The 17522-nt window shown below is 31.2% G+C and overlaps 1 protein-coding gene across 2 annotated transcripts; it reads right to left on the reverse strand.

Moving 5' to 3' along the window:
- Positions 1–57: 57 nt before the first annotated feature.
- On the reverse strand, positions 58–13961 carry LOC110997221 (chaoptin). 2 transcript variants are annotated; one of them, XM_022265271.2, is made up of 19 exons: positions 13807–13961; positions 12822–13095; positions 11937–12106; positions 11369–11521; positions 11073–11176; positions 9722–9820; positions 9441–9542; positions 9012–9156; positions 8152–8406; positions 7624–7796; positions 6402–6605; positions 5236–5470; positions 4835–5034; positions 4286–4370; positions 3627–3822; positions 3006–3083; positions 2323–2517; positions 1541–1805; positions 58–982 (listed from the first exon to the last, which is right to left on the reverse strand). In XM_022265271.2, exons 2-19 carry the CDS (start codon positions 13087–13089, stop codon positions 541–543), a joined length of 3369 nt encoding a protein of 1122 aa, XP_022120963.2. In that variant the 5' UTR covers positions 13090–13095; positions 13807–13961; the 3' UTR covers positions 58–540. The 2 variants fall into 2 exon arrangements, with proteins under 2 accessions (XP_022120963.2, XP_045487382.1); XM_045631426.1 differs by lacking the exon at positions 13807–13961 and adding an exon at positions 13384–13583.
- Positions 13962–17522: the final 3561 nt, after the last annotated feature.

A 17522-nucleotide genomic window follows, 5' to 3' on the forward strand; every position in this document is an offset into this window, starting at 1 on the left:
ATGCATTTATTTATAAATAATTTATTTCACAATAAAATTTTCTACAAAATTGGGCGGATATTTATTACAAAAATATAAAAATAACACAATACAATGTGTTTAAAACACAGTTTTACAACAATATAAAAATAACCAATAAAAATATTTAAAAAATTAAAGCCAAAATTGTGATCTCATTTTGTCATATCACAGAAACGAACTTAACTAAAAAATAAATTGCTTTCGGTACTCTTAATAAATTATATCACAAATGGACGGAATAACTTGCATTATAATTCATTAGTTTCTGACATGCTGTCTTTTTCTAATACTACCACGAGAAAGAGAGACAGATTTAGTTAAGGACCACTCTAGAGATTCTGTTTTCATTGTCTTATTTACATTTTCACAGATAGACTAGAAAGCCAAGTACAAAAAGTAAAGCACCTAAAGTAAACTATAACTTTGTAATGAAATCGTTAATGGTATATGGCAACCTCGTACAATCAATATTAAGTACCTAAATTGCGCTTAAAATACTATAAAGGAATAACCTAGAAATCATAAGTCAAGGTCAGATAACCGTCTAAAGCATACACCTAAAAATATACACAGAGTAATCAAAATCGAATCACTCACTAAACCAAGAACATTATTCGAAAACCAGCTATATTTAACCTTTTTCCTGCTCAACCTTCTTTTGTCTACATTTAATTTTTTCGGCCATGATTCAAAATTCGAAGGAATGCTTTGACACTGGCCGTCGAACCATTTGCGCGCGAAACCGCTTGACGATTTCGCTTGAATACAGACGTCAAGTTTGCCGCCATTTTTCAGCGCCGACTTGAAGTTGTCATCTATGGCTATTGTCAAAAAGCGGAGGTTATACGAGACATCTTTGCTGTAGTACAATGTATTATTTTGATCGCGAATAAATAAATAAAAATCGGCGACATCTTCTGTTGATAATATGAACCAATGCACGTAAATTGAAGATTGGGAACTGAAAAATAATATTTTAATGAGAATCATACAAATCAATATATTATTATATTAAGTATTCATTAAATCGTAAGATAATTTCTAACAGTTGAATAATTTAGGTTATATAGATATAATTTAACTACAATTATGTATTTAAGATAATTTAAATTAAAGTATCTAAAAATTAAAATCTGATAAATAGATTAGAATTACTTAACTTTAAAAAAAGAGTTATTAAAAAGTTGGAAGATTTAATACTTGTTTTTATTATCTATACTAATATTATAAAGAGGAAAGGTTTGATTTTTTGTTTGTTTGTTTGTATGAATTGAATAGGCTCCGAAACTACTTGGCAGATTTGAAAAATTCTTTCACTGTTGGAAAGCTACATCATTCCTGAGTGACATAGGCTATATTTCATTTTCAAAAAAATAGGCATCCTTACTAAAATTACGATAACATTAACATTTGTTTATTATTTGATACAATTCTAACAGATGGCGCTGAGTTAAAGGTAGTAGTTTGGCAAGACGACGTTTGCCAGGTCAGCTAGTAAAATATAATTAAAAACACTTACTACTGAATATCTCTAAACGCCAAATCCGGTTCAGTAGAGAACATATATTCATTGCCATACTCTTTTAATTTATCCATAAATTCAATGTTGCCAGCGCATAACAACCTCTCTTCGTCTATGCTCATGAAACTGACATTTTCCAATGATGGCGGCTCGGCACATATTATATTATTGTACTTTGTTTCTTTAACGAGACTGGATTTTGGTAATTTATTTAAGTAGTGCTTCAGTGGCCTTGTGAAACAGTCGCATTTTAATTTATTATCTGAAAGAAAAATAAATAAAACTAGTGCATGGTCGTGTTTGAACCGCGGCTAAATTAGTTGATATTTGTTTACAGGTGCACAATTCAAGTCACGTACTAAAAAAGTATGAAGAACAGTTTTGTATGAACAAAATTTAGTTTATTTTGTTTATACAAAACTCAGAGGAATCAGATTTTTACTTATATTAAAATTGTATATAGACTAAATACATAAATAGCATTGTCTTTTATTAACACAGCTTTTATACATTTAAAGAAAAAACCGACACCTTATCTGATTTTTTTACGTTGGATAAATTTAAAATTACGTTAAATAATTATAAGTTTGCAATAATACATTGTTTCAATCCGGTAAAAAAGGGTTTTCCTTACATACATAAATGTTTTCTATAAAAAGTTGCACTTTTAACTATTAAAGAGAAACAGGTAAACGTACTACGAGTAACATGTATTTTAACTATCTAATATTAACTAGCTCTATGGATAGGTGTCTGTAATGTTTATTAAAAAAACATACCCTCAAAATAGACCTCCAATCCGTGTTCTATTAATTTCATCAGCTCCGGATAAAAACTCGTCAGTACATTATGACGTACGTCTAATACTCTAAGATTTTGTGCTTTAGCGATATTGTCTATGGGCAGTACTGCCAGAGAGTTATTCTGCAGATAGAGGTGGGTTATATTCTGTGGTAATTGGAATTTTGAGTCAGCTGAAAAAATAAATTAAAGTCATCTTAGAATAAATACGATGTAGTAATAATAATCTCTACTCTACTTCTAAAAAAGTAAGACAGCCTAACACGTAAATGTATTAGTGTGAACAGGACAGAGAATAATTTTGTCTTTGTTTATTTAGATGATGTTTTTCGACTTCAATAACTGAATTCGTCTGACTAAAATATTAAGCTTTTCCTGCCATTTTTGCACGTATTATAATTTTAATTTAGTTTTTTTTAATTAATAGAAATACATGGAGTGATCATATGCAAGATCATCTATTGGGGCTTTTACTTTATTCATAATTTATAAAGAGCTTCTGACTCGTGTACTCTGTACGCACGAACTTAATCGTGAAAAGATAATAAAAAAACTAAACGAAAATCGATTTTTAAGTGTGAGGGGAACAACTATCTATGGTTATCCAGATTTCGTTAATCAGAACACTAAATTCATGTAAAAAAAATACTTATAATCTTACCTGTCCTCGATACTAAATCTTTGAGTTGGTTGTTGGAGACATCTAATATTTCTAGAGAAGTAAAATTACCGAGAACATCTGAAAAATAAATGTTTAAGTAATCCTGGTAATAAAGCCTGGTCCAGGGACGTATCAATTGGGTCCTGGATTCGATTCAAAAAAAATATTAGCACTACAACCTTTTTAGGTCTTGGCCTCAAATTTCTGTATCGGTTTTATGATCATTAATGTAATAGGCAAGTAGGTGATCAGCCTGTGCCTGACGCACGCCATTGACTAAGGGTCTAAGGTATGCCGGTTTCCTCACGATGTTTTCCTTCACCGTTCGAGCGAGCATTGGATCACAGCCGGAGATCGAACCTGCATACTCACGGTCATCTGTGAGGTCGCAGGTTCGATCCGAGAGTCGCACACTAAAGCCACTAGGTCAACGCTACTGGATTCCATTCATAGCGAATTTTTATCTAATTTGTAAAAAAATATTTTTTATAAAATTTGATGGAAATAGAAATGCATGCCTTTTTATTTTGGCTTTAGCGGCCCTAGCAGAAGATATATATACAATATTAATACATATAAAAAATAAAATATAGTATTTTACGAATGTATTTTGATACTTACTGCTACGTATATCATTAATATAATTTCCGGATAAATTCAATTTCTTCACTTTTTTCGCTCCAATAGTTAGATCCAAAGTTACAACTGGTATCTCATTATGACTCAGGTCGATCTCTAACAGTCTGTAGGGGATCCAGGGGCTGGCGGGGAACATTTTCTTTGACAGAAATCCTATACGATTGTGGCTTAAATTAATCTGAAATTAACATCTAAATGTTCTTAAATAACTATGGCAATCAAAAGGCCATAAAAGAAATAGAGGTAGGCAATATAAAACGTGGGCCCATAAAATCACGGAAATGGCTGGAAACACCTGGACGAGATTGGTGGATAATAAAGAAAAATAGAGGACAATGGGGGAGGCCTTTGCCCGTAGGAACACAGAAGAAAAACAATACTTATAATGTATATATTTTGGAATTCTGATATAATGCTATAAATATAATACATAAATAAAAGTAAAATGTCTATAAAAATTCACTATAGAAATGGACTTTCAAATTCCTGCCTTAAAAAATATTTATAAAACAAACGCTGATTTTTAATGGATTTTGGCTTCCGATTCAGAGCCTCCTGATATATAGATCGATAGAGATCCTGAGTTCGATTCAAAAATAATAGAAATAACTATCATTTAAAATATATAAAATGTATATTACCATTTCAATCGACAGACAGTCATCCAATAGACCATGTGTTTTGTTGTCTATTTTCTCCAAATTGTTATGGGATAGATCCAATTTTCTGAAAGAAATTGCTAATAATATACATGGCAACAATAAAGACGTCATTTTTGACATAAACATCTTGTAAATTTACACTCCGCTTTTTAATTCCGTAGAATTCTGACAGCTGTCATTTTATTGACATGTCAGAGATTACACACTCTTTTGGCCGGGCACATTTTTCAATTTCAATACGAGTCTGAACATTTAAGTCTATACAATATTTTATTTGTTAGTGTGTATAATTTTTTTAAAGTGCGGTGCTATACATCTAATTGTGGTTTTACGGCGAGTGATAATTACGTCCCTTTTCATTAAAAAACAGTAAAAAACGCACAAGTTTAGAAAACCTTTTTTTTATTAAAAAGGTATACCAAACGATTAGTAGACAGTGATGCCAGCTAAATAATAAAATAAAGTAATTAAAGTTTATGATATTGAAATATTTATTATTTTTGAAAAAATAAATATATTTAAACCTACCTCAACGCAACCAATCCTTTAAAAGCCTCGTTCGGTATTTTCTCTAACAGGTTTCCTTGGAGCGACAGATCAAGCAGCTGCTGCATCCCATCAAACGATCGTGGTGCGATATCAGTCAACTTGTTATACGACAAGTCTAGTTTAAAAGTCGTTGGCAGATTACCAAACGCGGATTTCGTTAGCGACGTAAGTTCGTTGTACTGAAAATTTATTATAACTTTAAATAAAGGATAAGGTTATTAATTGCACGTGTATTTTACCCACATATAGTTCAGTTTTAGCTTAGTTAATTAATCGAAAAAATCTTTTTTTTTTGTACCACAAAATTATTACAAACACATGTCAAAATTGACACGACCAGCGATCATCTGATCAAATCATAGGCAATACACAAAAGTTACCTGTAAATACAAATATTGCAAACTGGTCAATGTGTTCAGAGCCTCCCATGGCGTTCTAGTCAACCCGTTGGCAGACAAATCCAGCGATTGGAGCGTCAGTAAACCGGAAAAGGCATCGTGCGTCAACTGGTCTCCCAACATGTTGTGCGACAAGTTGAGTCTCAGCAACGCGTTCATTGTTGGCCAAGTGTTTATACGGATTTCAGACAAATTGTTGTGAGCTATGTTTAATTCTCTAAAAATATAATATAAAAGAAATACTCCGATGGCATTCGTCCAGGGATAGCATGTTTTATTACCACTATCTCTGGCGCAAAATACTTGAAGTCTGTTGTGAGTCTACTAATACTCCAAAATTTAAAAAATCTGATCCCCATTACGAATCGGCGTTTAACAATAAATACATATATGTATATATATATTGGTTTAGTCAGTGGGTGTATATAAAGTTTCTGACTTATTCATAAATCTACTAAATATATTTTAAAAAAATAATAAAATTCGTTCAAGCAGATATCAAAAGCACCGACACGAATTTTATCTATAAAGATTTAAAATAATAAATTCCTCTAGTTTAATCAATTCATGTAATAAAAAAGCTAACAATTTATATATATGTTACACACAGAAAGTACTTTGAGAGAAAACTTTAATAATTTTAAAATCATATTATTCTAATTACAATACAGAAGATAAAATCTATTTTTAGGCCTATAATATTGTTACGAAGACAGGTTGACTGAAATGTTTCTAGATTTTTATTACCCTATTTTCCAGGAGACTGAATCTTTCTTACAGGCTTATCTTTGATGAAGGAATATTCTAGAACCAATTTCTAGGTGTGGGACAAGGAGGGAATTATACGCGAGAGAGAGGGAAGATCGGAAGCTTCTCGAAATCAGGCTGAACACACAAGAATGCTGTAAGACGTTCCAGCAATATGCGAAAGAGATAGAGAGTACATCGTTCTAGAATTGAGCAATTGCTAGCTCAGTAGCAATTCTGCCTAGAGAATTCTCGAATATCGTTGAAGATTATTCCCAGGGATATATAAGTGAGCCGAAATGCGATGGATTAATTCTCCTGCCCTTCAGGCGATTGATTGATTCCGTATCGTAACAATATTTATAGCTCGTAAGATAAATTAATAATTAACAAAAACTCACCCCAAACTAATAGGTATTTGAAAGATCTTCTCTAAGTAATTATGACTGATATCGAGCAGTCGACAACTGGCCAATTTGGCCAGACTTCCTCTCGACACGTCGACCAACTGGTTGTGCGACAGATCCAGCTCCAATATCGTAGGGATCGTACCAAAAGTCGCCGGCTTTATTTGTACCATCGAGTTGTAGCTTAGGTTTAAATACCTGTAAATGAAAAGAAATATAGCTTTGTTATATTATTAGTATTATTTGTTGCTTTTAAATGTCAAATTTCAGTTTTTTTTTATTTTATTCTTTTTTTTTTTCGCTTGTGTTCTGTTTTTTATACATAAATTGTCTATCTATGTAATCTGTTTTGGCTTTCTGTATTGTCTTAGTGTTTTGTATTATAATATGTATAAGTATAAGCTGTTAGATTACTTATAATTAAATAAATAAATAAATATTAAAACACCTGTTGGTAAAGAGTTTGTTTATTTTAATCCCGATTCAGGACATTCGATTGAGTAACTAAATCTTATTCATTCAAAAACTGTGCAATGAGTGATAAACAGTACCTTAAATATATAAAAAAGTTAGCACATTAACACAAAAAGTAAACCTATAAAGAAAAGTATAAATGTCTGTCCCATACCCCACCTCAAAAACATATTTTCCTGACTATGGTTGCTTCCTTATTTATTTATAATATCCATATTATAAAATGCAACTTAGACAATAAACAAAGCCAAAGATTACATTGATTAAATGATGAAACAGAAATCATAAGTACTGATAAAAAAACTGAAATTAAGCAACTAACGACCACTTAATATTTAAAAAAAACTGCATATGCGTACAAAGTGCATATGACAGAAGGAAACATCTTTGTTAATTAATTATGAATCAGGTGAAAGTTCCAATTGATGATCATGTATCAGTGTATGATCACTCCATGTATTTGTATATTATAAATATATAAAAAATCTGGGTTTATTGCATAAGACATTATGCGACAGAACAGCCATCTAAAGTTCTAATATATAACGAACACACCAACCAATCGCGTGTATTTATTATCGATCTCCCTTTCTCACTCACTCTCAATCGGTCTCTCCCTTCTCTTCGACAAAAACGCTGCACAACTTCGTGACGTTTCATCCGTAAAAATTTTACCTCTAATAAAAGTATATAAAAGTCTTTGATAAGCCTGTCTGTAGTACATTGAAGAATAAATAAATACCTTAAAGAGAACAAATTCTGAAACACAGCATTGGATATTTCCTTCAAATTATTGTGTGACACATCGACTGTGTGCAGTTCGTACAATTTGGGGAACGCATTCCTCGGTATCACTTCGATTGCGTTGTGCGACGCGTTCATTATCCTAATACCGGTCATGTTGTGAATGGGGATCTGCAATTGTTGTATAAACATAATTTATACAGAACCGGAAGAAAATATATAACAATATCGAAAATTAGAAGAACCAAATTTTTAAAGGATTTATTTTATAAGAAATGTTATACTGTTACAGAGTATCTGACTGATCGACTCTAATTTATTTATAATAGACATAGACATAAAACACACACACAGACACATACAAAACAACAACAATCAAAAAAATTTGATAATGTTTTTTTTTAAGAACAAGGTATGTTTTAAGTATGTAATGCGTTGACACTATAAAAGCTAAGTTTATTAAGACACTTATTAAGACACAGAAATCATTAAGTTTTAGTGTTGCCATTAGAAAAATAATAATTACCTGTCCGAAATCTGTAAACTGGTTATAAGACACTTTAAACTCAAATGCGTATGTATTTTCATCAAAAGCACTTTTATGAATTTCCGTCAAGTTATTATGACTTAGGTCCAGCAGGGTCATGTTGTTGCAATTTTGAAAAGCTCCAGGTTCGATGCTGGTCAGTTCGTTGTGCGAAATATTCACAGTAGCCAAATACAGGTCGGTGAACGCCTGCTTTTCTATTAACTTGATTTTGTTTTCTGCTAAATTTATTATCTGAAACAAAATTAATTACAATTAATATAGAAACAGGATCTCATCAACGAAATTCCCGTAGACCTATAAGGCGTCACATCAGTGACGTAGCATAGGGTGGGGGGGGGTATGCACCGGGTGTAACCCACCCGGTCTCTAAACTTTAAGAACAATATACAAACAAACAAAAATAAATCGCTAGCAAAATAAATTCTGTTTCAGGGGATCTTCCACTAGCACTAGCTTTATGTAGAATTCAATCTCTCCATAAGATCTTTTAATAAATGCTTCATGTCATATAAAATTTATTGTTTTTTATTTGCATCCAAGGTAGCTACACCACTACGTCACATCCTGTGGTTATTACATACACAAAGAAAATTGAAAAGTCTACGGAGTATGTTAATTATCATGAGACAGCATAAAGTTGACATAAAATATATTGAAACAAATATTGTTATTTTTATCAATATTGGTATGCGTCGCAGCTACCTAGCTTAATTAGCCGTCCTATTAAGAGTCTAGCCTCTTTAATAAACAGCGCCGTTTAACTAGTGGCCTGAATGATATTCAGAAATTGACAGCAGGTAGTTTTGTACAATAAAACAGAGACTTGTCATATTCACCTCAGCATATTTGACCTGCTGGAACATCTGGAAGTCAACCTTGGTGATGAGGTTTCTCGCCAGGTCAACAGTTCCTATGCGAGTGACAGCAGAAAATGTGCCGCGACCTACGTCCGATATCTGATTGTCTTGTAGATAGAGACGTCTGTAAACGAACGAATGAATTTCTAGTGATAATATTGTAAATGTGAAATTAACTCAAAATTGGATAGGATGAATTTATTTTTCTTTTTGAACAAAATACTCTTTGCTTGATTTACTTAAAAACGAGGTATATTGACTATAAATGTCAAAATCAAAGTGACAACTGACAGACAGCGCATGATGACATTGCATAATTTTATACAAAATTGTTTTCAATTTAATTATTACTTAATTTAAACTAATATCTATACATAATTTGGTGCTAAATCTAAAAAATGAACTCACCTCAAAAACCGCATACCACGAAAGCTATTGGTGTCCAACTTCTTAATTTTATTATTGTCCAAATGTACCACTTTTATTACTGTATTCCTTGCAAACATGCCCCTGTAATGTAAATGTCATTGATATATTGATATAAATTTGTTTTATAAAGTTTTGGATCCAAATTTTTGTTTAAGAAAGTTTTTATCCAACACAAGTATTACTAAAAAATATTTGTACTTTTTAAATTGCATTGAAGTGACCTGTAATCACATTTTACAACAAGTACAGTTATTACTTACCTAGGTAAATCAGGCAACTGATTATGACTAGCATTACACCACCCGAGTTTTGTCAAATCTCCGATATTGCTTCCGTCTAACTTCGTTAAATTATTATAACTGTAAATAAAGATACGATAAATCCTGTGGCGTCTATATAGGTCTTAGCCTCAGACAATATCCGTTTCTTTGGTAATTTCTTTATATAAAAGTCACCCTTCTTTGTGTCTCATATCACTATTTATTTACACAAGAATACAATATACCAACAGTGTGCAATTTTATCTAACATTGTTAAAAGGTAATTTACTTAATACATAGTTACATATTACATTACATTTTCAGTCATCACATTATTAAACTATATTAGTACATAATCAAATTAAGGATTTATCAAATTCTAGTAGGAAGAACTTTGAATATTTTTGGTGAATTATTATGTAGCATGCGTTAAGTGCGCAGAGATAAATTGTTTTCAACCGTGAATCAAACGCACGCCCTCAGAGTTGAGAGCCGTACGCTAAAGACACTTTGCCGGTCAATGAACAGTACCTGGATGACCTGTTTTTTTTTTTTTAAATTGTGTTTTTTGGAAATTATATTTAAGTACGAATTACATTCTAATAAAATGATGAAAAATGAATAATATTGTAATGAATTTAAGATTACTTGTTATTATTTTACAAATTTATTATTTAAATCGCGTTTATATTTAAATAATATTTATATTCAATTTACAAGATACTTTATTTTGATGATTGTACTTGATTCACGATGTAACGAATTTATGATGATATGTTATTACTTTACAATTTTAGTATGTTTATAATTAATATTTATAATTTACAGTATAGATTATTTGATGATTGTATTTGTTTTATATGTTTTACTCGATGTAAGTTAGTTGACTGATTCGATACCGACAGTTACAAACAGAATGAAGGGTAGTCTTGATACGATCTAAAATAAGTGAGGTTATTCGGACCGATCCGCTTGAGAAGGACGGACGTTAAATTGTAAGCTGTGTGGTTTTAAGAATAAGAAGTATTGGAAATATACTTAATTATTGTTGTCACAAAGCAGGCGTTTATTATTATACACCGAGAATCGAATAGGGCGAATTCATCTCAATATTTTTCGGTCATACCGACAGAAGAATATTACATTTTCTATAAATGATTCCTAGATCGATTTACCGTCCCCGAAATACTAAATTTATTTATTATATTAAATTTCACAAAAATCGTTGGAGCTGAAATCTTACGTCAACAATCAACATATGATATAATTACTTTTGAAACAAAATATCTCTAATATAGAATACAATTTTTTATTTAATTAGGATGTTTTAGTTACTTTGTCAAAAACATACCTTAAATCTAGTACCTCCGCCTCCCTCAATCCTTTAAATTGGCTTCTCTTCAAGGTCACTAACTGATTGCCATGCAAATCCAACGTTCTTAGTTTTTTCAAATGCTGTAAATTAAATGTGAAAATATGTCTAAATTATAAAACCTATTAAATATTTATATTAAAAAAAATTATTTGAACCCATTTAAATGAAAAAAATATAATTAAAGAGGGAGCAGTATTAGCTTGGTTTATTTTATGAAACATAATATTGAATTAATTAGAATTAAAATTGGGTGGAAAATAATTTAGCATTACCTGTAAAGCATCAGGCGATATATCAGATATTAATCCATTGGTTAAATGCAATTTTTCTAATTTGCCGACAATTAGACTGTTAGCAAATATATCCTTTCCAAGAGACTTAATCTTGTGTCCGTCCAATGATAATATCGACAGATTGCCTAAAATCTGAAATAAAATTTTTAATTGAATTAATATTATTGTCTTTTATTAACATAACTTTTACACATTTAAAGAAAAACACTTTTAACGGATTGAAGTTTTGTATTATTGTAAACTTATAATTATTTAAACATAATTTTAAATTTCCGTCACGTGACCACGCACGCTGTAAAGCACGCGAAACGTCGGATAAATTTAAAATTATGTTTAAATAATTATAAGTTTACAATAATACATAACTTCAATACGTTAAAAGTGTTTTTCTTAAATTTAACATTATTGAATTTTATCCTGTTATAAAGGGACTGTCACAGTCATTTTTAAAATCCACAATCTTTCTATACTTAGTACATCTAAGAACAATTATATTATACTTTCAAATATCAGATCACAAAACAAGTAGTAATAATTTTTATCATACCTGAAAAGCCTCTTTAGGAAATTCCTCTATATTAGAATTTTTTATATACAACTGCTGTAGTGTTCTATTAACACCAGCAAATGCATATTGATCAATGGTCTTGATTGGAGTATCTATTATATGTAAAACTCGCACTGTTGATCTATGTAACAGCGGCCCAAACAGGTTTGCTGTAAAAAAAAGTTTCTGTTGGTAGGTCTGGGTGGGACTACAACCGTCTTACTCAGATTAAGATGTTTTTGATGATAAAATGTAATTTTCTTCACAGCCGTGGGACCTTGGGGTACCTTGGTAGATACCAGTTTATATATTGTAATTATTTACTGTAAAGCATATTAAAATGATAATTGAAGCTTATCATAAAACCATGTATTGACAACATATAAATAAATTTATTTAAAAAAATATAACAATGTCAAATGAAAGAGGTCAACCCAGACTAGCCTTGAAATTTTATTAGATAAATTGCATAACATTATCTAAGACGCTGGCAAAATGGTCAGGGCTCTTACCTTGACGTAAATACATTTATCAGTCAAAAACTTATTTATCTCACATTCCACCAAGGAAATTCAGGTGTTAAAAACACCAAATAAAGTGTAGAAATACAAAAGTTGTCCCTTAAATCTAGGGATATAATATCAAAAATTCTGATTTATATTATTGTAAGCCACAGAGGTAGTAAAATTATAAATATATATTGAATTATTAGTATAAAGTAAAATTATTGCGATCATAATTATAATTTTCTTTTTTGAGATTTTACATAAATCATCCATAAGTTATCGTAAATATTGTCTATATATAAATATGACAACTATCATGTGAATAAAAATGAGTAAATACACAATGAATATTTATATACTAAATAGAAAAAATACTGACATATTTTGCACTCTTGCAATACCAATTGTTCTATTGGCAGGCCTAGACCTGCTAAATTTCCCAAACCAACACTCATTACTGCCAACCCAGCATTTGAGCACCTTATAAACAATCCATCATCTGTCCCTTTCTCACACACACAGGGATAGATCAAATGTTTTTCTGTCTCTTTTGGACAAGTAAATCTTGGTCCAGGTGGAATGTATTCACTTTTTAAAATTGGAACTGTTATAGCTGCTAACACAAGGATGATTGCTAGTTTTTCCATGTTTACCTAAAAAATGATTAAACATTACTAATAATTGTATACCAATACATATTTGTGTCCAAGGCAATCTTGAGAATGAAACATTTACTAATGTACAATAATAACAATTATGAAGAAAGGGTCACATAAAACAAAAACACTACTCAAACTAGATAAACAAGACTTTGACTTTATTACTTTAAACTTTTCAAAAATGAGTTAATATAAAGACCTAAACAATTTAAAATAAACCCAACATATTTATAAATAGCATTTAAGGCTAAGTAAATGTGTAACAGGATTCTATTCATTTACCTTTATTACTCTACCTCTCTAAAATATTAATTCTGTAGATAGAGAGAAATCTTATTCTATAATGAACCATTTGTATTATTTACTAACACTATCTGTCTTACACATAACAAAATCTTTATTTAGGGTTAATAAAATATAAATTACTAAACAACAACCAAAGTTAAATAAGCTCATACTCTCAAGGTTATAATACAATAGGAAGTAGTAAGTAAAAAACTCTTAAGCATCAATAAAAACAAGGCGATCAGGGAAAAAGTAAGTTCTAGCACATAAAGGCTTCCAAGCAAGCAAGAATAGTATACTACTACCTAAAACTACCTTTAGCTAACTTCCTAGTTTCTCTGACAAAGAAAAAGCTGGTTTTCAATAATTAAAGTTGTTCAATAACTTTCACTTATACAATGACTCACAAAAAAAACTTACCGCGAAAAATTCGTTTATTAGGACTGGATATAGAAATCAAAGATACAGATTTAGTTTATTTTATTGTTTTATACATTATAATAACACGAATATCACGCAATTTAAAATTATACAAAACAATAAACTACACTTGATCAACGTCTAAAGCACACTAAATTTCTAAAATCATAAACAGTGTGACCATTTCAAAAATAGCGAATCTGCCCGATATTGGCAAAAAATCTGCCAAAATCTGCCAAAGCTAACTCCAGAAAATGCCAAAAATATGCCATCATATTATAGCATCTAATGACATTGAAGACGGGTATGAATAAATAAAATACTACTATTCAAAGGAATTCCTTTATTATTCAACTATAAGAGTATCAAAACTTTCTCCGCACTCTTCATTTTCGTAAATTGATTTTGACGACATATTTTTAATCATATTCCTTGTTGGTTTAAAGGAGATACAGTCTCCATGTTCCTTTATACCTTCTTTTGTTATTATTAACGCGGATACATGTTTATTTTGGAACCTGTTCCTTATTTTTGTTTTGTTCAAATTTACTTGGGAGAATATTCTTTCGCAAGAGGCATTTGACAATGGCAAAATTAATAGAGCTTTTGCAAAGTTTGCAATATTAGTATATTTTTGAGCGCCATTTGCATCACGCATTTTCCCAATCGCTCCCCAGAATTTATCCACACTTAAATTTGTACTGGTGCTACTCCCACCAGATTCCAACAAATCGGTTACACTTTTGTCAAATTTAATTTGTCGAAATTCGTCGTCAACTTTTTGAAGATTATTTTCATCTACTATATTGGGAAATTTATTTGCAATGTTTACTGTTGATACAAAATCTTTGTAAACAACATTTTGCGGGTCTAAAAATTGTAAGTCTTTAAAAAGATTAGTCAGTGGTAAACGTGTTTTTAACTGATTACAGAGTTCAATAAAAAATGTTTGCATTCTTTGAAGGAAAGATTGAATTCCAGGTTTAAGACTAACATCTGCAGATAGACGACCGATTTCTTTACTAACGTTCACACCTAAATACAAATCTTTTAAAGGTAAAAAGTTGACGTTAGATTTTGGATCTATACAAAGTGGATCTGTGGTTTTCAAATAATTACCTTTCATATAACAACTCAAAAGGCTCATGTACACCTCGGAAATGTCTTTAAATGCTGTGTGGATTGTCGTATAATCTCCTTGAAATATAGTGTTCAGTTTGTTAACTGTTTGCAGTATATAATCGAAAGCATAAAAATAAAGTTTATATATCTTGTCATTCAAACTATTATATAAAAATTCAGCTGAAATATTTTTGTCTTCCAGAAACTGCGATTGAAAAAAAAGTTTGAGGGCATCCCATTGCTCCAAAATTCTTTTAATACATGCATGCAAACATAGCCATCGAATTTCGTAATGTTTTAATATTTTATGCTTTTCAGTGCCAATAAAGTCTTGGAATTCAGCAAATTCCCACCTTGTTCGCCAAACTTAACGTTAGTAGTGTCAGCTCCGAAACCAATTGCATCGTTAATGTTAAGGTTAGCATTGATTAACGCCTTGGAAAGTGAATCGAACAAAGCTTGGGCTGATGCTCCTTGCAAGTCCACCAAAGTTAAAAATTTTGTTTTTACCTGAAGATCTTTTTCGGAATAATATTTGGTAACAACTGCAAGCGTTGATGTGGTTGTTACATCTGTGGTCTCATCTATAACTAAGGAAAACATTGGTGTACGAGTTTTAATGTTTTCACATGATTTTAAATCGGCAAGCATCTCTGCTTCTAGCTCTGGCTTTAAAACATTATACGTTACCGCTGCTGCTTTAGTTCTCTTGCAGGAAAAGGACTTGGCAATTTCCGAATCGTGAAAACATTTTGAGATAATTTCACTTAAATGATCCATTAATCGGAACGGTAAATTATGTTCCACTAACATAGCACAGATATTAAGTTCTGCTTTTTTCACTTCCTCTTCTATTGGAGATTTCTTAAAAAACTGTTGCACCTGAAATAATTGTTTGATATTAGTTTTTCTAAACTTGCAATAGGTATCTATTGAAAACGTATTACATATTTACGTCTATTAAATATTTCCATTTATTGCAAAATACTTACCGATGATTGGCCGCTATACCCAATCATATGCTTCTTATGTTTTTGGGATAACACATGTTCTTTTAATGAAGACAATCTTGTAACTAATTTACAATTGCAAGCTTTGCAAAACGCAACATCAGGATCCTCCTTTGCTCTGGAAATCCAGGACGAAAGCAAAGGATCTTGCTCCCATTCAGGTCGGTACGAACGCTCGTATTTTCTCTTCATCATGCACGGAATACACAACGCACTGACACTGCACCACAACGCCAAATGAGAATAACGTGGCAGTAGACAAAACAACAAACATTGTTTTGAACCTCGATCAGTTATATCATTAAGAAAATAAACCTTATTACTGATTCATTACCGTTCATAATCGTAAGGCGTACCTACATAAAAACAGAATAAACGGGGATTCCCGTGTTATCTGGCATAGGACAAAAGTTGCCACCTCAGTAAATGATTTCCTACCAAATAAATGCATAATAAAAAATAAAGGAAATAATAAGACAGAAAATTATAAGTATTCTAAGTAAATAGAATTACATACATTAAAACGTATTTAAAAAAAATTAGGATTTCTTTGAAATCTGCCAAATCCTGCCACTTTTTTAAATCGTCAGCTTGGTCTGCCAGGGTTAAAATTTAGGTACCAAATCTGCCCAAATGGCAGAAATCTGCCACAAATGGTCACCCTGATCATAAATGACATTTGACTGATGACACTAGACTCTAGAGACTGTTGACAGTTTTGGCGATCGTTTAGCTACTGTAGGTACAGATAATAAAATTTATCGTAGTCTTTTTCACGTTAGAAATCGAAAGACGACTAGCAAAAGCTGACTTATAATTTTATGACAGCGATTTTCATATTAAAATGTCTGATTGAAAATTATGTATAAAAGTATTCCGATATTTTACCTAGGGTTTAGAAATAATTTTTCAAAATGCCAGCTAAGAAACCTAAACGTCCCGTTCATAAAATACGCTGTGATGAAATACAGGGAGAACGGTTTCACGCACCAACCGAAGATGTTATGCAACACAACTGGTGGGAGGTATTTTGTTTCCCATACATTTTGTGTGGTCGTCTTTGGGATTGCTTCGTGTCTCTCTGCTCAGGAACCAATCAATGCCTTGTCTACTGGATGGTAATTCAATGGATTGTTTGTAAAATTACAAAATTGACAACTCCTGATGCAATTATATTTCCATATTATTTTTATATGTTCTGCCAAGTCATACTCCTTACACTTTTTTTTGTTTTGTTGTGGATTTGGTTTGGAAAGAGCGTGCTTATTCCATATTTTGAGGCATTCTACGTGGCTCTTATGGAAATAGACGTCAGAAATTCTACAAACACAACTAGATTAGCATTTAGAAGATATTGCTTTAGAAAAAGTGAAATTTTTGATAATGCAATGGAAACATCGGCCTCTGAGAAAATATACAGTCTAGTGCCCGTAGTGACGATATTTTTTACACATTTTTTTATTAATAATATAATAGATGTTTTTTGAAAATGAATATTTTTATTTAAAGTATACCTACCTACAAAAATGTTAACTGAATAATACCAAACCAGATATACAAAACGTATTTTAAATCATAATTTCG

The sequence above is a fragment of the Pieris rapae genome, chromosome 15, assembly GCF_905147795.1.
Source record: "Pieris rapae chromosome 15, ilPieRapa1.1, whole genome shotgun sequence".
Taxonomy (NCBI): Eukaryota; Metazoa; Arthropoda; class Insecta; order Lepidoptera; family Pieridae; genus Pieris; species Pieris rapae.